Genomic DNA, 25,877 nt, shown 5'->3' on the forward strand with positions numbered 1-25,877 from the left:
CAGTAGGTCCTCCTCATCTCCTTTCTTGAGTTTGTATGTGTCTCATTCAGGAAGCTCTGTGGACTAGATACAAACAGCACAATATCATCTGCACAAAGAAGATTCTGGAAGACTTCAGCAATCCAGAGAGAATCTCTATGCCATCTGTGCTCTGTGCTGTATAAATTCTGTGATAACAGTAAACAACTTTGGCAAGCATATATGTGTGTATATCTCTCATGTATTTCTTTGTCTTTCTATACATATATCTGTGTATCTCTGTCTCTGTGTCTGTCTGTCTCTCCCTCTCCCTACCTCCCTACCTATACCTATCTGCATATGTGTACCACAGACAATAGACACAGTGAAGTCTTGTATACTTTCCACCTTTTAGTCAATTGTGTTACTGTAAAAATCCATTCTGCTTTTTCAATATCATTTGCAAAAAGTGACTATTCCCTTCTCATAGCTACCTTTGTCAAAGATGTCCCTGATATATGTGTACATTATTCTCATAAAAACTTTACAAAGGTAGGAAAGGAAGCATATGAATTAGTGGTTATTAAATTTTTCTTGGTTGCCTCTTTTTCTGGAGTCATAAAGCTTGGGTTCCCCCCTTCCCCCAAGCCTTTCTTTGCTATCCTCCTCTCCTCCAGATATCTTCAGAATCTATTCCTCAGTGGCCTTAAAATTCCACAGCCTGTAGCATGGATCTTCTCTATATACACTTGGTCTATTGTAACTTTCCATCTTGTCATTTTCTTTAGTGTTGTTTCTCTTTCTTCATATGGCATATTAGGAACTTTGACATACAAGTCCAAGCTCCAATGACTCAGCTTTTCATTGAGGAAGAAGAATACATTGTAGAAATCTTATTACTGGGCTTGGGGTCAGGCAGACCTAATTTCCAGCTCCACCTATACACTTGCTGGCTCTGTTTTCTTGGGCAAAACATTTAAATCCTAAGAGCCTTGCATTACTCCACAAAACTCTAAGATATGAAGGGGTTATGATCTTTGTTGGTGAGGGAAGTGCTTTTCCTCACAAAATCAGAGGTGCTTGACGTATGGGAATCTTGACAGATATCCAACTTTTCTTATCTGTTCATTGTCCTCTTTCTTCTCATTTTTTTCTTTAATAGTATTTTATTTTTTCCAATTAAATATGACACTTTTTAACATTCATTTTTTATGAGATTTTGATTTCCAAATTTTCTCCCTCCCTCTTTCACCTCCTCCTTCTCTAAGAAGGTAAGAAATTTGATATATATGTGCAATCATATAAAACATGTTTCCATATTAATCATGTTGTGAAATAAATTGTTCCATCTTTCAATAACCTCAGGATGATCTGTCTTAGTTGGAGGTCCTGCCAGACTTTCAGTCAACTTTCCCGTCTACCATACCTGCTTGTTTTATGAGGCATTGCTGCTCATCATCTTCCATAATCCTCTCTCCTGTAATGTTTTACAAGGGGTTTTCATTCTAAAGTAGGGCAGTTCTGGGAGCCATCCCTCTGCTCACCAAGAACATCCAGTGTTTTCTGCCTGAGGCAGTGTGTAGGGCTTTTTCTTACAATTGCTATACATCATTTAAACTTCTTTAGGAAATTGTGTTAGTGTATGTCAATATCTTTTTTTTTGTAAAACAATCTCTCATTTTTCAGCAACTTCTTTAATAGGTTGGAGGTGGCTAGTTGTGCACCATGCTTTTTTAAAAATGATTATCTAATTTTGTGTTGCATTGAATTTTTCTCTCTGCCACGTTGGCAGTCTGACTCTCCAAAGCCTGCTGGTTCTGAAATGACGAGTCTTTTGGTAACCAGCCATTTCATCTCTATAAAACTGTAATTAGTTTAATTTGTTGATATTTCTGATTCTTGCCTTACCCTGTGCTTCCCAATTCTCTTCTCAAAGAAAGAAATCATGTATGTAGACACAAGATTTCTGAACAGTGTACATTCCGTAAGTATACTGATTTATTATATCTAAACTATATTTTCTAATAACAATTTTACTTTCCTCATTGCCCACCTTTCCATGAAAGTAACTAAGCATTAAAGTCTATTTTGATTTAATTCAATAGGTTGAATCCTTCATAGAATTTCTTTATTTCTTTACTTCTTCAATCTCTGCAACAGGTGGGAGCAAGTAAGCTGCAATTATTTTCAGAGAAATTTTGTTTTTGCTTTTGCCTTTTTTGGGTAAATATTTATCTTCAACACTGCAGTACAAGATGACCAAAAAGTTAAAAATATGATAAATAAAATAAATACAAAATATTTCTTGTTGCCTTTGAACACATGATAAAACCAATTCTGCTAACTTCGTTATTTGCCTTTCTAAGAGTAAAACATGAATCATCCTTCCATTTAATTACAACTTCTTCTTGTCTTGAATTTTATTTTTCTTAAAAAATGTCAGTATTGACATGACTCAGTTTTTCTTTTAATTTGTCTTTTTCTTGATCACTGTGCAGGGATCTCACATTTAAAGTACCAACAACTAAGTTAATGTTTATAGGTTTGAAAACTGTGTTGTGCTATTCTTAACAACCTATGTTGTCATTTCTGCTGCTCTGCCATTATCCTCACAGGAAGATAAGTGGGCTGTATAAGAATGAGGGCAGTTTTATATTTTTCTTTGTTTCATTGCTTGCCGTGGTCAAATAATTCATCACTAAGTTGAAAAACTTCAAAGTTTCTCTGTGCATGATTAGACAGGCTATGTGAAAACAGATTTAATCTCTTTCTGGGACCATGCCTAAAGCTTTCCCTTCTTGGTACAACTTGTCCACACTCATGTTACACTGGCATAGCTTTTGAGAACAAAGGATTATCTTCATATCACAATAATTTTTTGAAGCATGACTCAGTAAAGGAAGGGACACCTTTCTATTTAACATTTATATTTGGTATCTCAAACTCTGGTAATGATTAAAAGTTACTTCTTGTAATGCCAGTCGTGGCACAACACCTGACGACTGCTGCTATGAATGATTTTTAGGGTCTAATTTCATAGTATGATGAACTCTGTTCAGCAGTAAACTAAACATCGTTCAACAAAGTAAAGCATAACATTCAGAGCAATATCCTTAAGCAGAACATATCATTTAATACATGTATGTATCTCATAACACTCAGTATGTCATATGGCACATAGCATGTATTATTGTATCCCTGAAGTCGGTGGGTCCCAGGCTAGGGTCTTCCTGAGCATGACACACCCTTAAGGGGTAGCAGAGAATACCACATCATCCACCTCTAGGTTACTGTAAGGACAATCTTCTTAATCAATGCACAAAGTCCAAGTAAAGTCTGCTCTCCCCTTGTCTCAAGGCTGACTTCCAAACCCCATGGCTCCTCTTCCAGGGCGACTGCTCCCAGCTCTTGCCTGGGTTCACATGCAGGCAGCTCTCAGCTCCTGTTCCTTGTCTCCACTCATTGGGACTGTTCCACTCCAAACTCTTCTTGCTTCTGCCTGACAGCAGGCTCTAGGGGCTCCTGCCCACAGCTTCTATTTCTAGGAAAATAAAGCTTAACAGGACTATAATGATATTTATACACATTACCAATGCCATCCTCTCAATTCACTCATAAAGATCAACAGATAGGACTTCCGTCTGAGAAATCAACACAGATCAACAGACGGGACTACTGACACCACAAACATTTTTTTTCTGTTAGGCTTTCCCACAAGCAAGTTCCCGTAGCCCACTCACGCTTGCTTCTCTCTCTCAGCTTTACTTTTGACTGCTCTACTCTCTCTCCAAGCAATACAATATATATACTCTTTCCAATCAAAGATTCTTGATTGATTCAATCAAAGGCATTTGATTGACTAGAACTCAATTCAGAACAGCAACAAAACATCCTACTTTGCTTGCTGTTACACTTCTGTTTGGGAAAAAAATGTGAGACTTTATTTGTCTCAGGGAATAAGAGGTTAAATGACAAATAGATAGCCATGTGATTAATTGCTGTTGAAAACTTTATTATTGTAAGTTAAATTTGTTTTCATTGAAGCATCGGACCGCAAGTTCCCTTGAAGGAAAATTTTGTGTTTTCCAATGGGAAGGGATTGTTGGAAGGAGAGTTTTCTCTTCTCCATCTAGATGTCCAGAGAATGTAGCATCTCATTTTGCAAATTGAGGCATAATTAGAAATTGTAAACAAAAACATAAACATGGTATTTGGAAGTGTTAATGGAAAGATATGCTTGTATCAAATGAGGTGAAATTTCTGTTGTACTTGAGAATGGTTGTCTCTTGCCTGGAGTATTGTGTTTCATTGCAACTGCCATATTTTAAGAGGGACATTGACTAACTAGCTGGAGGAGATCCTAGGAAAGTGATCTGGAATGGTTACAGAGCAACCAACTATGCCATAAAGAGATCTGTTGAATTTGTTTCAGTTGGACTCAGTCTCAGGGTTGAAAGATTGAGCCCCAGATAAATAAAATTATGTAACTGTAGTCAATAGAAAGGACCCTGGGTTTGGAATCAGCAGCCTTGGCTTCAAATTCAGGTTCTTCTACTTACTACCTGGGTGATGTTAGACAAATCATCCCATCTCTCTCCATCTTGGTTTCCTCATTGTAAAATGAGGGGGTTGGCCATAGTAACTTTATCTGGAAGTACTCCCAACTCTTAAGCTTTGATCTTGTGATAAGAGAAGACTGGGGAAGACACACTATCTTCAAGTATGTGAAAAGCTATCATATGAAACAAGGATAATAGTTACTCTGCGTAACAACTCCCTAGTGAAAAGAACTTATGCCATTAAATGGACATTGTCAGGAGGAAGATTTCAGTCCAAATAAGGGAATATTTTATAATTTGATTGAACTGGCTCATAAGGTAATTTCTTATTCATGTAGATGTTGGATGATTACATTTTAGGGATGGTATAGATGCTATTAATTTATTAGCTAAGTGGTTGAACTAGATGACCCTTTAACTCAAAAATCCTGTGATTCTGTAAGAATTAAACCATACAGAGAGTGGGAATGGATGAGAGGAAGATAGGCAAGGTTGAGTAAAGCATTGGACTTGGAGTCAGGAAGACAGGAATTTGGATTTGCTAGCTTTGTGGTTCCCAGACAACTTACCTAGTTTCTTTCAGCCTCAGTTTCTTCATCCTTAAAACAGGGATAATAATACTAGCATCCATCTCACACAGTTATTGTGAAGATTAAATGAGATAATATCTATAAAGTGATTTGCAAACCTTAAAGTGCTATATTAATGTTACCTATTACTTGTTGGATTTTCCTGTTTCATTTTTAGCATTGAACATTTCATTTCTGTTTTTAACCGCTGAAACATTTTGTCCAAGTCAGTACTTAAGTATATACTCCAAAAGATCTCTGATCTTGTTGATTTGAGGTTTCCCTCCAATGATGCAGATTGCAACTACATGCATACTTGCCCTCCTGTGCATTTCTTGTGCATTTATTCCCCAAAGATGGTGGCTCAGTTTACTGGAGACCTTTCTCGCTTCCTCGTCACATGTAAATGGTACTACTGGGGAGTTCTGGCAGTCTCTTTCTCAGCCTTCACTCTTGTCGGAAGAACAGCCCATCTTTTCTTCCTGTTTCATAATTCCTTGATGACACCCCTTATCCCATTCCCATCCCTGCTATAACCCCTCTGTTTTTCCTGTAATTTCTTTTTGCTTATGTGTTGTTGAAGCTCACGCCTACCACATAGCTCTCTCTTGTTCTCTTTCTCGTAGTCATCTTAGTTCTTCAGAGAGTGGTGTTCCATATGGCAATAGCAATAAAACACTAGTATTGAAAAGAGAACTGTAAGTATACACAATTTAGTTTTCTCTGCTATTAGGATTGCTTGACAGAATAGTGGATTTCTTCAAGCTCAGAACCTGTGATTTTCCCATAGCCAGGTGGAGGATATACAGGAGAGTATGGACAAGGCTTATTGCACAGGCCCAATAGGCCTAACTAGTTAATTCTCTGTTTCGCTGTCATATAATTATTTATAATAGTTTTTGACAATTCTCCTTATTTTGTCTCTGTTGTAAAGGTGTTATTTTTATTTTTGTAATTTAATTTTCCTCTTTTAAAAAAATTTTTTTTATAGGAAGACGTGTTTATACTGTTGGGGAATATACACATATAAATGAACTCTATTAAAATTCTACTAAAACATCGAAATAGCAAAAGTCATTTGCATTCCAAAATAGTGCTTGGAGTTGAGGGTTTGTTTTTTTTTAAGCATTATAAGTTTGTGGATGATGATCACACTTTGTTGATCACTCGCTGATGATTTTCCTCTTTCAAAAGGGAAATTACTGAGTCGTGTCTGCAGAGCAACTTTTCCTACATCTTTTTCCTCGTTCCTTAAGTGGCAGTGATAAGAATGATGCTGTAACACAAAGGTAGCTCATGATATCTCTTTATAGATTTGGCTATAATGTGTTTGTGTTCTTTTTCATTCGCAGTCTCTAATATTTGATGAAGTTGACCTCTCGGATGCCAGTGTAGCTGAGTCAAGCACAAAAAATGTCAACAACAGTTTCACGGTATGTGGCCATTCTGATAAGTCTAGCCTAAAGCAATCCAAAGACTTTTTACTGATGCTATCAAGAGTGTACTTATTAAAACTGTTCATCACTTGTGTTTAGGGAGGAACTTGTAAACTGAATAAACTCTAGCACTCTAGCATCATTAAATTAGGTACCCTGACACTGTTCCTTTCATGTCCTTTTTTAATATATAAACTGAGTTAAGTGGATTTCAGTTATGAAACTGTGAGACCTCTTTTGATTTTGTTGCTTTTATGTGTTATTACCTTTAAATTCAATATGTTATTCCACTGATCTTGCAGATGCATATTCTATGAATTTCCCATTTGTCTTAATTCTTAATTGGACAGTATTTTTGTGAGGATGAAAGTTTTAGGCGTGAGAAGAATGTTAAGTTTATATTTAGGAAACTGAAAGAATGGACATGATTATTATAAGTTTTTGCTTGCATGCTCTGAAAAAAACTTAATTTTCTGGGTAGTGTGCATGGAAATGAAGGGATAGAACTTAGGTGATTTGTATAGTGTTACACAGCAAAGTATACCTAATCTCTTATTGTCAGTATCTTCCTTTTCTTCTGAAGTCCCCCAGTCCTGCCTCCAAAGACAATCATGTTTCACCTATGCTTAAAAAAAAACCAACAACTTTCCTCTCATCCTGGTACCCTCTCAATCTATTATTTATTTCACTTCCCCTTTTAGTCAGGAGGATTGAATTCAGAAGAATGACTGAGAAAGGTGGACAAAAGGCCCAACTACTTGAATTCTCAATATCATTATCATATAATTTCTGCAGTCGTTTCTGATAATTCTCTTTTTTATGACTTTTGTGAAGCTGTTAATTTTTATTTTTGTAATTTGATTTTCTTATTTTTTGATTGCTAGCTCACATATTGCTGGTTTTTTTAAAAATATTGTTCTGATTTTTAAAAAGCCAACAGCTTTTTCAGTTTTGCTTCTTGCTTCTCTAGTTGTTTTGGTCATTTTTCTGTATTTCACCTTTGCAAAGGTCGTTGGTCCTTTTCATCCCTTTAGAACTATAGATCTCAGTCAACCCCACTGGTCCAAGAAAGCACAAAGAATGGACAGTAACATCTTAGGAAAAGGCACACCAAAAGAGGGCCTATAGGAGGGAAAGGAGCAGGGGTAAGACACACATATGTTATAAGTATATTACAGAAAAGTCATCAGAGTGATTGATAGTGACCACTGTACACTGGCTGAGGAAGAGAAATAAATGAAACAGTTGAGGAAATGAGCTATCTCAAATAGCTGTGAACAAATACTTCTCATCAAATGGGAGTCAGTGTGATACAATGGAAAGGTTGCTGAACGTGGAATCAGAGGACATGGGTTAGATCTCAGTTTCATTGCTTGTTACCTCTGTGAACTTGTTTAATCTCTATGTCTCAATTTCTCTCTATATAAAATAAGATCATTAGATCTGATGGACTCTAGGGGTCCTGTGATATATGATTCTGTGAATAAATGATAGTACTAGTTAAATGAGAAACCAAGCTAGAGCTTCTAAGGAACAATTCAATAAATCTAATCAGAGATTACAGAATTTAGAAGGAAATTTGAAGATATGCTCCATTACAGTAAATTCTCAAAAGTAGAATAACAAGTGTAATGCAGAAATACAGATAGAAGAAAAATGAATAAAATAAATTTGAAAAAAATAGAATGTACAAGACTGTTACAAACCAAGAATAATCAAATTGAAGATAGACTATAAAGAAGAAATTTAAGAATTATGGATTTTTCAAAAATCATTAAAAAATAAAATGCGAATATTGTACTTCAAGAAATTGTATAATAAATTGTGCCAAAATATGTTGAAAACTAGTGGCAAAGTAAAAACTAAGAAAATCCCCAGAACAATAAAAGAAAACCCACATCTAACTTACCAATACATATCCTGATCAAATTTTGGAACTATATATTAATATATAAATTTTGTAGTCCACAAAATTAAAAAAAACCTTTCATATTTCAAGGAAAATCAATTTATGTTGTGATTATCACAAGATTATTCTGCCTTTATAATATTGAAAAGGAAAAATGAGTTATGACATTTCAAAGAAGAATGGTTGGTACTTGGAAATCATAAATTCTCCAAACATGAGCTTATACATTAAAGAAAATAATTGGATATTCAAGAAAAGGAAGACTCTGAAGATTATTCAGCATGCAAATCTGCCAAATTGAAGAATGTTAGATACTTCCACTATCACTGAAAGACTAAGACATGAAATCTGTGTTTTCTTGTTAGTATGACTAAATGAGAGCATGGGTATTAGGGTGAGGAATTTTCTTTGTATTTGTTTTAATTTTTTTTAAAAAATTTGCACATTGAAAATCTTTGAGAAGTCAAAGAGCATCAATGGTCTAACAGAATCCAAGAAGCCAAAGATACATAATGATAAAATCAAGCAGAGAGCAGATAGAAGTGAACTAATGTTTCATGAAAGAAAACTCATTCTTTAATTAGTAAATTAATGTTATAGTTGGCATCATTAATATATTATCTTCCTGGCTTTACTTAATGTACTTTGATCACTTCCTTTAAATCTCTCCATGCATCTCTGCATTGCTCCTCGTTTCTTACAACCCAGTACTATTCCATGATATTCATGTGCCATACTTTGTTTTGTCATTCCTCGGTCCATGGGCATCTACTTTATTCCACTTTTTTACCACCACAAAAAGTGCTGCTCTAGACGTTTTGGTGTATACGGAGCCTTTCTTTTTTATCAATGACGTCCTTGGAGTGCATGCCTAGTAGGGGAACCTGTAGGTCAGAGGGTATGAACATTTTACCCACTTTATTTCCAAATTGATTTCTAAAATGCTTGAAGACCACACACATACACACATGCACAATACACACACACAGACACACACACATGCACACACAACTAATGCACAGCCCCAACAATAATGCAGTGGTGTTCTTGTCTCTCCCCACATACTACATTGACGATTACCCTCTTTCCTCGTCTTCGCCACTTTGCAGGGTGTAAAGTCAAACCCTGGGGCTTTTTCAGTGTGAATTCTTCTTCTTATTAGTGATTTGGAGTATTTTTTCATATGGTTATTCTTATTACTGCACTTCTTCCTTTGAGTATTTTTCACATCCTTTGCTCATTTCTTGGATCCCTCCTTCCTTTGAATTTTTCTACTTCTTATCCTTTCTACTATTTATCTGGTGCTCAATCAGTCCATCAATCAACATTTATTAAGTGCCTGCTGTATGATCAACATTAACTGTAGAAGAACTAGTGTTTTGAGAATTCCTAGAAAGACAAGTCTCTATCAGTTGACACAATGCATTTTTAAAAATCTATAATATAAAAAAGTAGAGATAGGATAAAAATTTTTACTTCAAAATAAAAGTATTGTAAATTTTTTTGTGTCGGTTGATGCACTTGGTCTTTTTACCATTTAAAACACGATTTTGTGATTTATCAGGGCAGGGATTCAATTTTGTATTGCTGGTACATAGTTCAAAGCCTTCTTTGTATACAGTTGTCACTCAATAAATATTTTAGTGATTTTGTGCCTGTTGTACTACCTGGCTTTCATTAAGCAGCATGTTTAGTTTTTGTTAAAATTCACGTGGAAAATTTTCACATTATCTTACTCTTTCCCATGAATTTTCAGTCTCTTTTTGAATTTATTTTCCCATTGGTGTTTATCTCCTTCTCTATTTTCTATTATGTGTTTCCATTGCAATCATAGTCGGCATAGCAAGAGTACTCGGTACACAGGAGTTGTCATTTTGAGAATACAAAGAAACTTGGTGGCCTGAAAGATTTTTCCTTTTAATTCATTGTCATCACTTTGGTTTCAGCGCAGGTGTTAAAGTTAATGGGCAAGCTAATGCCAAATGAGAAGTAGACATGCTTTTAAAAGAAACAATCCGCTAAGGTCTGACTATACAGCATTATGTATTTCTTTTCACACCAGGCAAAAGCATTGTTAATGTTCAAAGCCAAGAAACTTTGCATCTCATGTGGCTTTAGGTATCAGTGTTATGATTGAGGTTAATGGAAAAAGCTGACCCTTGAGAGGCTGACCTTAGTGTAGGTTGTTTTAAAAGCCTTTCAGTTCATTGGTACTATTGATTTATTTTAGAATGTTAGCTGCACATTTGTGTTCTAATAATGACTTTGGACCTGAAGAATGTTATTTTTCCAAAACCTTTTCAGCTACCCATCTTTATTCTAATAGTCAAGTAAGATTCAGTCAGTCAACTAGCATTTATCAAGTTCCTACTTTGTGCTAGGCACTGTGATGAGTGCTGGGGATACAAAGAAACGCAGGAAGCAATTCTTACCTTTGTTAGTTGCTTTGTGCTTTTTGTCCCCCATAACATTTTTGTGTTCTTTCTCATTTAAGCCTCAAATATTTCTGTGACATAGGTGGGACTTAAGTGACTATTTCCATCTTACAAACTAGGGGACTTGTAGCCCTCAGAGGTTAAATGGCTTTCCCAAAGTCACATTAGTAAGTAATAGAATAGAGGCTAGAACCCTGATCTCCTGATTGCTAGTGCAGAGGTTTTATTACCTTTGACAATTTCCTCTTCATGTAGTCCCCTGCATTTTTTAATCTGATTGCTTTCCTATTACCTTCATCCCCCAATTAAAAAAAAATCCAACTCCACAGGGTAGTAAAATTTCAAAGAAATTAATTTCATTAATTCCTGTGTAGTTTATCTTCACTATATACCACCCCCTTACCAATGGTCGCAAACTCTGTGATACTTTAGTTGTGTAGAATTTTCTATTTAGTGTGTACAAGTATGAGTTAGATCTATTATGAAAAAGCCCTTCAGGATTTTTACTTCAAAGAGGTGTAGTGATGATTGATTTTTATTATAATGTACTGTTTATGAAGTGACAACAGTTTTAGTTGGGAAGATGATTCTTATAAAAATGTAAATGGCAATCATATTTTGTTGCATAAATTCTGTGCATAAAGAAGAGCACTATTTGGATGATCAAAGAACAATTATAAGGTAAATACTAATTTTTCAAAACTTTTCAGTGGAAATAATTATTTTTCTTGAATTTTAATGAAGATTTTGCTTAGTTTTTAAAACTGATCATTTTAAAAATTAATGGCAGTGACAGTGTTTGAAGTATCTTTTGTGTGTCTAAAGAATGTTTTATGTAAATAAAGTCACTGTGTTAAATAAATACAAATTTAGTTTATTTGATTTAATATAAACACCCTGCTAACACTCTTAATGATTGGTCTGCAGCTGAGTATGAAATCCCGCTCTGGCTTAGTGGCTCCTATGAAATGAACAGACATCATGTGATAACCCCTATTTTTAGTACTAAATGATGTTTGGAACAAAGAGTCATTTTAGTTCACATTTACCTTGCTAGATGTTGGCAATACAAAGATAAAAGGGAAAAAACTCTCCCAGCTTGTCCCCCAGTCTTATGTTTTCTGGGTGTGGGAGATGTGGGTGATAGAACTTGTACCCAGAGAGGATGATGTGAGATAATTTGAGTAGAAAGACAACACAACAACTAGATCAGAAAAGACTCCCCTTAGGAGATCCTACCTGAGTGGGTCTTACAGGAAGTAAGCTAAGAGCTTAAAGAAGTGGAGGGTAGGGCTGAGGAATGAGGGTGTGAGGAGTGGGCAGGGAGGAGGGCATGCCAGGTATTTGGCAAAGTGGCAAGAGGAGGATTACCAACTCCAAACAAAACCAAACATGTGAAATGAAGTGATAGGAATTATGTCTGGAAAGGCAAAGCTGGAGCCTGTGATGGTAACCTGTAAAGGACTTTCAGTGTTACCCTCACAAGTCTGTATTTTATCCTGGAAACATGAGAGCCATGGAAGTTTCTTGAGCTACAAAGCATCAAGTAATATTAATTTGCCATCTGGGTGGACTAATGGGTGAGAAATGAAGCAGAGAAACCAATTGCAAAGCTTTTCTAATATTCCAGATGAGTGATATTGAGGGCCAGAAGTAGAATGGAGATGGCATGCATAGAGGGAGGGATCAATGCAAGAGGTGGTGTGGAGGTAAAAAAGCAACAACATTTGGTTTTAGGGGATGAGGGAGACTGAAGAGGCAAGGTTGACTCAGTCGTTGCAAACTTGTGTGGTGAACTTATTTAAATAACTTATATAAGGGAACTTACCTAAACTTATGTAACTTATATAAATAACTTAAATAAGGGAAATTTGGAGGAGGAGTGAGTTTAAAGGGATCTCACTTGGACATGTGAGATGTCTGTAGGACACGCAAATGTAGAAGTCCTGCAGACAGCTGGTAATGTGGCATTGCAGCCAGCCCCTGTACTGAGCTCTCTTTCTCTGTAAGGTCTTAGAAATGGGTTTCTATTCAATGTACTGATGCTTTTCAATTTCCTGCTGCCATTTCCCTAATTGATACTAAGATTTTTCAGTGCTATGTGAAGAGAGTTAGAGTTCTGGTACTCATGAGCATACATCATTTGTTTTTCGGAATTCGTTGTAAGGTGATATCCCTTAACATGTTTTTAATGATGTCTTCCAATCTCTTAATTATTCTTTTAGAAAGTAGTAATAAACATAAATAAGCTTGAAATGAAAATCAATCCCACTCAGACTCTGTAAAGACATTATTCTAACAGTGTGTCACTAAAACTCCCTCATTTATTTGGTTCCTGAGTCATCTAGTTCTTTCAAGTAATTCCCCTTTTCATTAGTCTGTGCAGCTTTAAATTCCTTCAGCATTTCCTTGTTCAGGTTACATTTAAAAATACCCTGAGCAAAGCAACTAAAATATCAGATTTTTTTGATACATCAAGAAATGGAATGGAAGCCACAGAGACAATTAGTGCTGCTGAAGCCTGGAGCCATATTTGTGAAACATTTAGATTTTTAACCCACTCTAATTCTTTTCTTCATTTTCAAGCTGATACAAAGGGTTTTAATGAAAATTATACCTATTCTGAATAATATATTCTTTTAATATTTGACTTTATTGATAGTAAGTTTGACTGTTACTTTATTTTGAAGACTAAATTTGGCCATAAGCCCTAGCTTCCTCTCTTGCCTATCCATTATTTTTGCAGGAATTTTGTGCTGTGTTGTATAAGAGACATAAGAAATATCTAAGAAAATGGGAATTGGAAATTCATAGCTAATTTCAGTGGAACTGACACATTGTATTTTTTTACTGGAAAGGAATTCTGTACACTTACAAATCATGGGATGGTTGGTATTAGAATTCTTCATGGTAACAGTTTCTTCTTATTTTCCCCTCATTTTGATTGTTTGATAAATAGCCTCTTGAAAAATTTTTGTTATGTTCTTTTGAAATTGAATAAATATAAAATTACCCAAGCATTAGACAAAGAATATATTAGTTTGGGTTAAACATGTGCTTTATTATCTAATTCTGTCATATTCAAATCCATGTTGAAATCTAGACATACACAATTAGCATTGTCCTTAATTGGAGTATCTAATTACATAAATAATAATAATAATAAGATCATCTAGTTATTTCATATGTAGTTTTCTATAATTTCCATTCCTTTATATAGCTCTGACCTTTCTAGAGTTATAGTAATTTATTACGTTGACTATGAGATTGGGTTGTTTGCTACCACGTGTCATTCACTGATTAGGTCTTGAAAGGCAGTCCAGTGTTTAGTGAACACTTTTTCTAGCAATCCAATAGCATCATGGTAAAGAAGTCTGATGGGAGAAGGGGTGCCAGCAAGAGAATCTTCATATATTCAGTTTTGCTCGAATATGGTTTGTAGTATTCTGGGAGGAGAAAAATCATCGGCCATAGAAACCACTGAAAGCCTTGATACTCACCTTATTGTTAGGATTTGAGTTAACCAAAGCCCATAGAACCGTGTATGTTTGATTCATATTCCAAATGTTGTGGCAAGAATTCAATTCAATCTAACAGGCAATGTGCTAAGTGCTTTGCCTAGCAAAAGAGAAAACAGTGCCTGCACTGAAGGAGCTTACATTCTCCTGGGAGGATACCACATCTAAGCAGATCAGTGGGCACATGATTGATTGAGGATGGAAGGAATACTAATCAGTTAGGGAGATTAGTTTATGTTTCTCCTCCTTAGCCTAAAAGGAAATTACACATTCTAAGAGATGGAAGTAAGGACAGAGTGTGTTCCAGGCATGAAGGGCAGCCTGTACAAAGGCTTCTAGGTGGGGTAAGGAAAATTAAGTACAGGGAATAGAAAGCAGGCCAATTTTACCATAGTTAAAAGTCCATGAAGGGGCCTGTGAAATAAGCCTAGAAAGTTGGTTGTGAAGGTTAAGATATTTTCCCACTCCTGGAGTCAGTTTTTTAATTTACAAAATGAGAGAGTTGGACTGGATGGACCCCTTCTCTTTCCAAATTTATGATCTCATCATCAGCAGACTTCAGCCTGGCAAGTTTGTCTTTAATTTTGACAAAAATCTAGGACATGTTGCTCCAGGGACAACTTGTGAACATTTAGTAATCATCACTGTTCTTCCTCAAGGGCATGGTTTGTCCATTCTTGGATTAAGAAAACAGTGAAGGGTACTAATAATTCATTCAACACACACTTATTCAGTGAACACTCACTAAACATGGTGTTAAACATGGTGTGCGTTAGGCACTATGCTAGGCATTGGGGATACAAGACAAAAACAAATTCTTCCTGTACATTTTGCTACAGTGGAGTAAGGAAAGGATGAATGGTGATTGCTCTTACTGCATTTCTTATTGCCTTACTTTTGGTAGCCCTGTTACTTTATTTTGATGAGATACCAACTATCCAAATCATATAGAAGGGGAGGAAGAATAGAAAAAGGGAGGAGGATGGTATTTATGGAGCAACCACTAGGTCAATCAATATATTTGACTAAATTTAAAACTGCATTACACGAACCATGGATTTGAAGCTTGGAAGGAACCTTAGAGACCAGCTAGCCCAGCCCCTCCCCTCTTTTTATAGATAATGAGAGCTTAAGTAACTTGCCCAAGATCACATAAATAACCTCCCTTTCCTTCCCCAAAAGAATATCATCTACCCCTTCCCTCAAGTCCCTGTTAGATGACTAAGTAGCTACATTTAAAGTATTTGAAAGAACTTTAAAGATCATCTGGTCCAGGCCCTTCACTTTATAGGTAAGACAAGTGAGAAGTTAAAAAATTTTGCCTAAAGTTACACTGTTATTATTCAGTTGCATCCAACTCTCTGTGACCCCATTTGGGGTTTTCTTGGCAAAGATACTGGAGTGGTTTGCCATTTCATTCTACAGATGTGGAAACTGAGGCAAACAGGATAAAGTGACTTCCCCAAGATCACATAGCTAGTGTCTGAGGCCAGATTTGAACTCAAGAAGATGAGTCTTTCTGACTTCAGACCTGGTGCTTTATCTACTGAGCTAGAACCAAGGTTCAAATTCAGGTTTTTCCAACTTGAAGTTTAGTATTTTTCTCATGTTCATATACCATACTGCCTCCATAAGGGATGACTAATGCTGGGAATTTCTGGGACTGTAGCAGGCTGGTGGGGGAGATAAGTTTGGGTAGGTGAACCTTATTATAACCCACTCTTATCACCCTTCCTTACTTTGTTGGATTTTTTTGTTTGTTTTCTTTTTTTTTAAGACATATTAATGCACTTTATTTGTTTATTTAGTTTTAGTTTTCAGCATTCATTTCCACAAGATTTTGAGTTCCAAATTTTCTCCCGATCTCTCCCTTCCCCCCACTCCAAGACATTGTACATTCTGATTACCACTTCCTCCAGTCTGCCCTCCCTTCTATCACACCTCTCCCTTCCCTTATCCCCATCTTCTGTCTTTTCTTGTAGGGCTAGATAGATTTCTGTACCCCATTACCTGTATTTCTTATTTCCCAGTTGTATGCAAAAACAGTTCTCAACATTCATTCCTAATACTTGGAATTCCAACTTCTCTCCCTTCCTTCCTCCCCACCCATCTCCACTGAGAAGTCAAGCAATTCAATATAGGCTATATATGTGTAGTTTTGCTAAAGACTTCCATAATAGTCATGTTGTGTAAGACTATATTTCCCTCCATCCTATCCTGCTCCCCATTTATTCTATTCTCTCTTTTGACCTTGTCTCTCCCCAAAAATGTTTACTTCTGATTACTCCCTTTTCCCATTTGCCTTCCCTTCTATCATTCCCTCATCCCACTTGTTCCCTCCTCCCCTACCCTTCTGTAGTGCAAGATATACTTTCATACCAAAATGTCATTTCCTCCTTAAGCCAAATTTGAAGAGAGTAAGCTTCTTTTTCCTTTCACCTCCTCCCTTTTCTCCTCCACTGAAAAAGCTTTTTCTTGCCTCCTTTCTGAGTGACAATTTGCCCCGTTTCCATTTCTCCCTTTCTCCTCCCAATACAGTCCTCTCTTACCCCTCCATTTTATTTTTTTAGTTATCATCCCTTTTTATTCAACTCACTCTGTGCTCTCTCTCTCTCTCTGTGTGTGTGTGTGTGTGTGTGTGTGTGTGTGTAATCCCTCCAACTACCCCAATACTGAGAAAAGTCTCAAGAGTTACAAATATTGTCTTTCTGTGTAGGAATGTAAACAGTTCAACTTTAGAAAACCCTTTATGATTTTCTTTCCTGTTTACCTTTTCATGCTTCTCTTGATTCCTATGTTTGAAAGTCAAATTTTCTATTCAGTTCTGGTCTTTTCATCAAGAATACTTCAAAGTCCTCTATTTCATTGAATGACCATTTTTCCCCCTGAAGTATTATACTCAGTTTTGCTGGGTAGGTGATTCTTGGTTTTAGTCCTGGTTCCTTTGACTTCTGGAATATCATATTCCAAGCCCTTTGATCCTTTAATGTAGAAGCTGCCAGATCCTGTGTTATCCTGATTGTATTTCCACAGTTCTTGAATTGTTTCTTTCTGGCTGCTTGTAATAGTTTTTCCTTGACCTGGGAACTCTGGAATTTGGCTATAATATTCCTAAGAGTTTCTCTTTTCTGATCTCTTTCAGGAGGTGATCTGTTGATTCTTTCAGTATTTATTTTGCCTCTGGTTCTAGAATATCAGGGCAGTTTTCCTTGATAATTTCATGAAAGATAATATCTAGGTTTTTTTTTTCAATCATAGCTTTCAGATAGTCCCATAATTTTAAAATTGTCTCTCCTGGATCTATTTTCCAGGTCAGTTGTTTTTCCAATGAGATATTTCATATTGTCTTCTATTTTTTCATTCTTTTGGTTTTGTTTTGTAATTTCTTGGTTTCTCATAAAGTCATTAGCTTCCATCTGCTCCATTGTGATTTTTAAAAAAAAAAAAAACTATTTTCTTCCGTGAACTTTTGAAATTCCTTTTCCATTTGGCTAATTCTGCTTTTTAAAGCATTCTTCTCTTCATTGGCTCCCCTGTGTTTGTGTAAATCTGTGTTTGTATAAATCCTTTTGTCTTAAAGGTTAAAAAAATAGCAAAAAAGGATGAGCATTAAGAAACAGCCTTTACTTTTGTCAATTAAAAGATCATTGGTAACTTTGGAGAGAGAAGTTTCAGTAGAGAGGTGAAGTCAGAATCCAGATTGCAAGGGCTGAGAAGAGAGTGAGAGAAGTGGAGGAAATGGGCATAGATGGGGTTTGATTGTGTAAAGAAGAAAGATATTATAACCCTAGCTTTGGGGGATTCTGGGGCCAAATGAAGGTTTTTGTTTTGTGTCTGAGGGTTGGGGAGATATATTTGTAGATAGCAGAGAATGAGCCAATAAACAGAATAAAGATTAGTGTATTTGTGGGGTGGGGTAATGATTTAGAGACAATCTCTGGAGGAAACAAAAGAGAATAAGATCAAGGTTACAAGTACAAGGATTGGCCTTGGAGGAGTCACTTTTTCATCAGAGAATAGAGGAGAAGAGGTAAGAATAAGGGATAATATTAAGGGAGTTTTGATATGTAGAATAGGGGAACTCATAATTTATGAAATATGAGATATTTTTATTGATGTCAAAGTCTTCTTTCCCAAAGACCATGAACTAAGAAATTGTATAGAACTAATGCTCCCATTGTTTGCTTTCTGATTTCACCTGCCTCACCAAGTCTTCTTGGCAGTATTGAAGTTTAGGTATCTTTCTACTTTAGTTAATGCTGCCATGGAAAATAGGACAAATACATATAGAGTATAATTACATATAATTTCACTTACCCTGCCTATTTACTGATTAAATTTTTTACTAGATTGTATTGGATTTTTTTTAAGTCCATTAAATTTGTTTATGAAAATGCATTTTTGTGAGGTCACTTATATGCCATTTTGGGAAAATATTGGGAAAAATTTCAGATTTTTCTTTCTTATATTTTTCCACTTGTTCTCTGACAAAAATTGATCCTAAATTTTAGTATCCCAGTTCGAGGCGTCAAAAGTACCAAGTAGCTACTACATACCTAGTGCCTATGATGAACTTAGCATTGTAGGATCCTACAAAAGAAGCATTTGATATAGTATTGATACCCTTTAAAAATAATCCAGACCTAAAACTTCATCTTTGTGTGGAATTCCCACTATGGAAACCCTTTGTACCTATGCTGATTGGCAGTCATAGTCTCACAGGTGAAGGGACTGAGGGTTGACATTTAGAGCCCCTCAATTTGGCACCGAGAGATGAAGCAACTTACAGATTGCCATACCATCTAACACGTATCAGAGTATCAGAGGAAAGATTTGAACCCAGCTAATCCAGTGCCTAGAACCTGAGCTTTATACTTCGCTAATTAGTGTCCTTAACCAACTTAATTTAGGAATAAGATAAAGTATGCACGTGAAAAAACAGAGAACAATGCAAAACACAGTATGTGTTGACAAACACATTGTTGCTCTTGGCACTCAAAAAGGAGAGAGATCTCGTTGCTCCCTCTTACAATTTTTAACTTAGAGATTAAAGTGTTTATTGGATTATGAATCCTCACAGTTCAGTTTTGTTCTTTTCTAGTAAGATCATTAAACAAATAAGTCATTTTTACAAATGATGTTTTAAAAGTTTAAAATATCACATAATTACTTAAATTGTGGAAACAAAGTTGTCCAATTAACAGTGGTTTGCCCTTTGAGGGCAGGGATTTCAAAGCACCTAGTTTGAATGTAGCAAAACATATGTCTGATTCTGAAGACTGAATTGTAATAATGTCTAACACTGCATGTATTTCTTTTTCAAACAACCATTTGTTGAACACTCACTGTGTCCCTGTTTTAGCTCCTGGGGAAGAAAATGATAGCGTCTCTCCCTAGATGCCCCATTTCTGCTTCACATTCTTATCTTCAAAATTAAGTGTATCATCTCTCTCTTAGATCTGCTGTCTTTCTCCTGTACCTATCACCGACATCCTGATTGCATTATTTTTGTCTTTAGCATCATCCTGCATTGGATTGTAGAATTTAGAGCTGGTGAGTTCTTTGTACTGCTGCCACAATAATCTTTTTTGATGTATACACCTGGTTCTGTCAAAAGTTTTCTGTGACTCCCTGTTACCTGCAAGGTAGAGTGCACACACCTTTGCCTGGCACAGGTTCTCCACAGTCTGTCTTATGCTATTACTCTGACTGTATTTCTTCTCGTTATCTTCCATATACTCTTCCTTGACCAGCCTGGTCCACTCTTTTTCTGTGAGCATGCCATGCACCGTGTCACATCCATGCTTTTGTTCTCTCTTTCCAAGATTTAGAATGCCCTTCCTCTCCTTCTTCATTTCCTGCATTTCTACTTGCTCATTAAAGCCAGTCTAAATGCCTCTTCTTTTATGAAGCTTTCTTTCCCCGACCCAACCACTTTGTAAGGACTTTTTCTACTAGAATTCACATAGCATCTTAATTTTGGTACTTTATAATATACTTTTAAAATGTGATATTGTATATCATCTCCTTCTTATAAACTCTGTGAGAGCTGGAACCTTGTCTTATCTCAACCTTTGTATTTTCCTTAGTGCAAAGTCCATTCTTAATGAATGCTTGTTGGCTGAATGAATGAATGAAATATGATCCTTTCCCTCCCAGGATTTATAATCTGTTATGGGAAATAAAGCACGTATACAGTCAAAGTAACACAAGGCGTGGTATGATGTTTATATGAAAGATACAAAACCTTGGCAATGACTTTTCTAGATGAGATTTTTTTTAATCTGCAGAACTATTGTGGAAATTACATAGATATTGAATTTCTTATTTTCTATCTGATCAGTCTTTCTCCTTTTGTCTTCTAGCATGGTGGGAAAGCAAGTTACACTTCCTGGTTTCTTCTTTCTTTTTATTTTCTTCTATGCCTAATTATTAGGTTTGCTTTGTTAATTTTATATCCCTTGGTGTCTTAATCTATGCCTATAATGCTCAAATCCATGTTAATTTGTATAGTTCTTCACATTTGCCTCATATACTTACTAGAAGATCTTTTGGGATATTCTAGGAATGTAAACATTCTATTTAGGAACTTAAAAGTAATATACATGGTATCATTTTCACAGATTATTTTGGGCTCTTCAGGAATTTCATCTATTTCCCAGCCTCTCACTTGTTATCCAAGTGTAATGGAAAATTGTTTTTGGAATATATTTCAACTTTGTGGTGATCAACACACACAAAAAATTTCTTTCCTTTGAAAGTGCCAGTTGTATCCTATGCACGACAATTTACTGTTATTAAACCAAAAGAGTCTGTGCCAAAGGAAGATTGCTAATGCATTTGTTCAATCTATCTGGTACAATCTGAAAATATTAACTGTAATGGTAATATTCTTGAAGTTTCCATTAACTACTGCTTGCGTATGGCTCAATTACAATGGAAGGCTATGTGACAATCTACATAAATAAATGATCAGTTCATTGTGATCCTTTTTATTGTGATTAATATTAAAAGAGAACATGAATTTCCATATACAGCATAACCAGTATAATTTTTAAGGATATACCAAAGTCTATATAACTATGCGTTATGAATATTTTGTTCCCAGATTTTTAATGATTGGAAGAATATGGGACTGGAAGTCATGCTCTTAATTAGCTGTGCAACATAGGACAAATCACTTAATACCCCTAGAGCTCAGCTATAAAATAGGTAGGGAATACACTAAATTACGTAAAATTTTTGTAATTCTTGAGAATTTATGATTTTATATGTTGGTTAGATTAGATGATCCAAGATCTTTTATAACTTCAAAGCCTTTGAAAATCACCTTATTAGCAGAGAGTCTTCTGCTTGAGCTACTGAAAAAGTTATTTTTCATTACCAACATAGTCTAGTCAACTTTCTTGATATTTTTTTGGCTCTGTGATCTTCCTGACATGGGTACCCATCCAAGAGTGTATGTTGGAAGTCATGGATATCTCTTTACCTAGTGAAAATGTACATCTTCCATAGAGTGTCGTCAGTGAATTGAAGTTCATCCTATCTGCTGACATTACATTGATACCGATGGAACATATGAAGATTCCATATTTTTTTTTCAGGTGATACATCTCTTTCATGATATCTTTTATACTTCCTGTGTGAAATGCCTCACTATTTCTGTGCCACAGCTTATGTATGTCTGCCATATATTCTCCATTTTCTTTTGGGTGACCCACAACGCTAATTCTTCTCTGACTTTTTGTTTTTGTTTCATGAAGATAATTGAGTTCATTAATAGTCATGAAGTAGTTTCTCAGGTACAGTTCAGCTTGTTTTCTTCTTCCTATTCAATTTTGGTTTCTGATTTGTTGTCCATCTGTAGAGTATGTCCAGGTATATTCTCATGGACTAGCTCTATGAACTATCCATTCAACTGCATGTCATTATATGGACAACAAGAATTCTGTATCCTTTGGGATTTTTCCAGTGTAGATATTAAGATGAACTCTAAGAGGAGATTCAAGCCTGGGTCTCCTGATTTCAAATCATTTCCCACCTTTCTTTCAATTTAGGTACTGTGGTGTATTAGAAAAAAAACTGGGCTTGGAATGAGGAAGACTTAGGTTTGACTCTTCACTCTCATATTAACTGTATGACCTATGGAAGATCATTCAATTCCCTCAGCTGTAAAATAGGTATAATAATAACACCTACTACAAAGGGTTGTTATGAGGATCAAATGACATAACATGTGTAAAGCACTTTGTGAACTTTAAAGCACTGTATAAAATGTTATTATTGTTATGTTATTAATATCCATTTCACTGAGCTTCTTATAATCTTGTTTTTCCCTCATCTTGTTCTTATGAGCTAACATTATTAATAATTTCCCATCATCCTTCTTTGAAAATTTATATTCTAAATTAATGTTTTCCCTGGTTTCCATCATTCCACTTGACAAGGAGATAAAATGTGTGCTAATGGTTGTTTCTCAGCCCTTTTGGCATACTCCTTAGAACAGCTGACTGGTTAAACTTCCTTACTTAGGGACCAGTAATGATCTGTGTCAATGTCTTCTCTTCTACACATTTCCCTTAAAAAATATAGGTAGCTTTTTAAATAGGTCAGGTCAAAGCTGCTTTACATTTATATGCCATGTCATGCTTCCAACTTTATTCTTTCGTTTTGTTTGATGCTGATTTTGATCTTTGTACTAAGAAGTCAATGAACTGTCTGGACATAGCTACTTGATTTTGAAATTATAACCTTGGTGAAAACAATCATAGCCTGTTCATATATAATCTGTTGGACATTTTGTGATGTTATGTGGTGCCAAGCCTGTCCAATTCCCCCCAATGTTCTTTTTGAAAAAATAGCTTGTGTAATATATAGGTGTAGTTTCTATGTAGTCTGTTAAACCATTTTCTTTTTTGGTATATTTCCCAGGGTATTTTTCATATCCTTTCTATGCCCAGCTTTGTGCCAAAGTCAACAAGGAATCAAGATGTTGATTTAATTCAGAGGAATTTCTCTAACTTTATCCTCTTTAGTAGAAATAATGGCATATGACTTTCAATTATCTTTATGATAGTCTTTTTACAAATTTCCATTGTGGACACTGCAAAATAAGATAGCCAAGTACCTTGAGAAATGATGTTTCTTATTGCTTTTGGATGCACAACAAAACCACCCCTCTAGGCTCGTTTATTTGCTTCTCCAAGAAACCTGTGGTCCACTCTTCTATTTAGTTATAATCTCCTTTAGCCTTACAGTTTCTTGTGTAGTGAGAATAACAATTTTGTAGTTATAGAATCAAAGACTCTTCGAATTGGAAGGGATCATAGAGGTCATCTCTCTCAAATTACACTTGAATAGGAAATTCCTCTCCAGTATCCCTGACAAGCTTCTACTTGAATAACCACAGTATTTGGATATTTGTGACTTTCTCAGGAAGCTTATTTATTCCATTTTAGGATAGCTAGAATTGTTATAAAAAGTCTCCAACAGTAAAATTGAATCTGTCTCCTTCTGCACTGTATCTTCTGCCCCCATCCTCAGCTTTTTCTCAGTTGTACCCCCTGAGATTGTGCAAAGAATATTCAATCTCCATTCTCTTCTTCAGGATAAATACCCCAGGCCTATTTTTTAAAAAATCTTTAAGCTACTGCTGATCTTTATTTAATTTTTTTTCAATTAGCAAGCATTTATTTTTTTTCCTCTTCTCCTCCTTCCAAATTGGGGGAGGGGGGGAAGAGAAAAAAAGAGCCTCTGTGACAAATATGTAAAGTCAAGGAAAATAAGTTCCTTTGTTGCTGATGTCTAAAATTGTATATTCTATTCACATATTTAGCTCATCACCTCTCTGTCAGGAAGTGGGTGGCATAGTTTCTCATTGTTTCTCTGGAATCATGGCTGATTATTACGTTGATCAGAGTTCTGGTGTCTTTTAGAATTGTTTGTTACTGAAACATTGTAATTGTATAAATTATTTTCTTGGTTCTGTTCATTTTACTTTGTATCAGTTCATATAAGTCTTCCTAGGTTTCTCTGAAACTTTCCCTTTTATAGTTTCTTATAGCCTAATTTATTCAGCCATTTCCACAATTGATGGCATCCCTTAGTTTCCAATTCCTTGACACCCTAAAAGAATGACTATATTTTTGTTCATATAAGACCTTTCTTTGTCTGTCTTTGATCTCATTGGAGTGTAGGGCTGGTAGTGGTATAAACATTTATTAGGTACTTACTGTGTACCTGGTATCGTGTTAAGCACTAGGGATCCAAATAAACATAAAGACTGAGATACTCCCTGCCATCATGTAAGCCTGTGATCTAATGGGAGAAAATAACATAAGAATAGAAGCTGAAGAACTAGGGATGGAGGGAAGGGAGCTGGTGCAGGAGGATGATGGAGTGAGTCCAAAAGCAGTGCAGCTGGTGACAAATAAGTCAAAGGGCAAGTCTATGCAAAGTATATACCAAGTAATTTCTGGGAGCATAAGAGAGCATTAATAAGTTAATGAATGTGGAAAAACTTGCAGAAAGTAGTGCTGAATTTAAGAGACACAGGTGATGAGGGAGTATTTTCCAAGCTCTGGAAACAGCCTATGCAGTAGCCCAGAGGTGGAGATGAAATATTAGGTATGGGAAGCAACATACAGGACAGGTGAATAGCACATGTAGTAGGCACGAGTAATGTAAAATCAGCCTGGGAAGGTAGGTTAGAATCCTATTACTTTACATTTATTTTGCATTTACTTACGTACATATTGTATTACAAATGTTACTTAGAAATGAGACATCCCCCAAGCAGTGTTATTATATGCTGAATTTCTTTATTTTATTTTCTATTAGCAATAAATTACCTGAAGGAATCTTATTTTTAATCATGGTTAGAGTCATTATTGGATTATTTTTAAGAAAAGGTACTTTCTGCCATAAATATTAGTTGATTATAATATGGAAGATTAGAGTATGATTATAGAGTAAACTGGAAATTTCATGAAGACTTGCTAAATGACTCACCCATCTCATTGTAATATTAAGATAATATAATTATAATTATATTTAGATTTGTGGGACTACAAAAGCCTCAGAGAATGTATTCTGCCTTAAATCAAGGTGACTTTTAGTTCTCCCTTTGTTGAACCCCAGCATGCCAGTTGTCCTGTGGAAGGACAGTTCCGTGCCTCTCTTGGCTTATTGTACACTGTCGTCATACACAGTATGTGATTTGTAGGCATGGTGCCTGCTAACCTCAGAGTCCCCATGCCTATTCTGTTTTGAGCTTATTGTGATTTTGGACATTTTTAAAATACATATGTGGTGAACAGAATGTAAATTCTGATATCTGTTTCTGTGGGAATTAGCCCCACAGTCTCTGGTGCAACCAATAATAATATTTTCATCATATTTTACAGATAAAATTATTTTTAAAATAGGATCCTAAGATCTTTTTTTTAAGTCTTATTCCCTTATTTAGTCATCAACATTTATTAAGTACGGGCT

At 35.6% G+C, this 25,877-nt stretch overlaps 1 protein-coding gene across 11 annotated transcripts in view; it reads left to right on the forward strand.

The window, feature by feature from the left end:
* The window catches only part of DGKH (diacylglycerol kinase eta), a 245,556-nt gene that overhangs the window by 113,783 nt on the left and 105,896 nt on the right, over nucleotides 1–25,877 (forward strand). For all 11 annotated transcript variants that reach the window (XM_072617128.1, XM_072617135.1, XM_072617136.1 and 8 more), the window contains one exon: nucleotides 6,439–6,519. In XM_072617128.1, the coding sequence (XP_072473229.1) occupies nucleotides 6,439–6,519 (81 nt within the window). The remainder of the gene's footprint in view (nucleotides 1–6,438; nucleotides 6,520–25,877) is intronic.

Source organism: Notamacropus eugenii, chromosome 6, assembly GCF_028372415.1.
Source record: "Notamacropus eugenii isolate mMacEug1 chromosome 6, mMacEug1.pri_v2, whole genome shotgun sequence".
Taxonomy (NCBI): Eukaryota; Metazoa; Chordata; class Mammalia; order Diprotodontia; family Macropodidae; genus Notamacropus; species Notamacropus eugenii.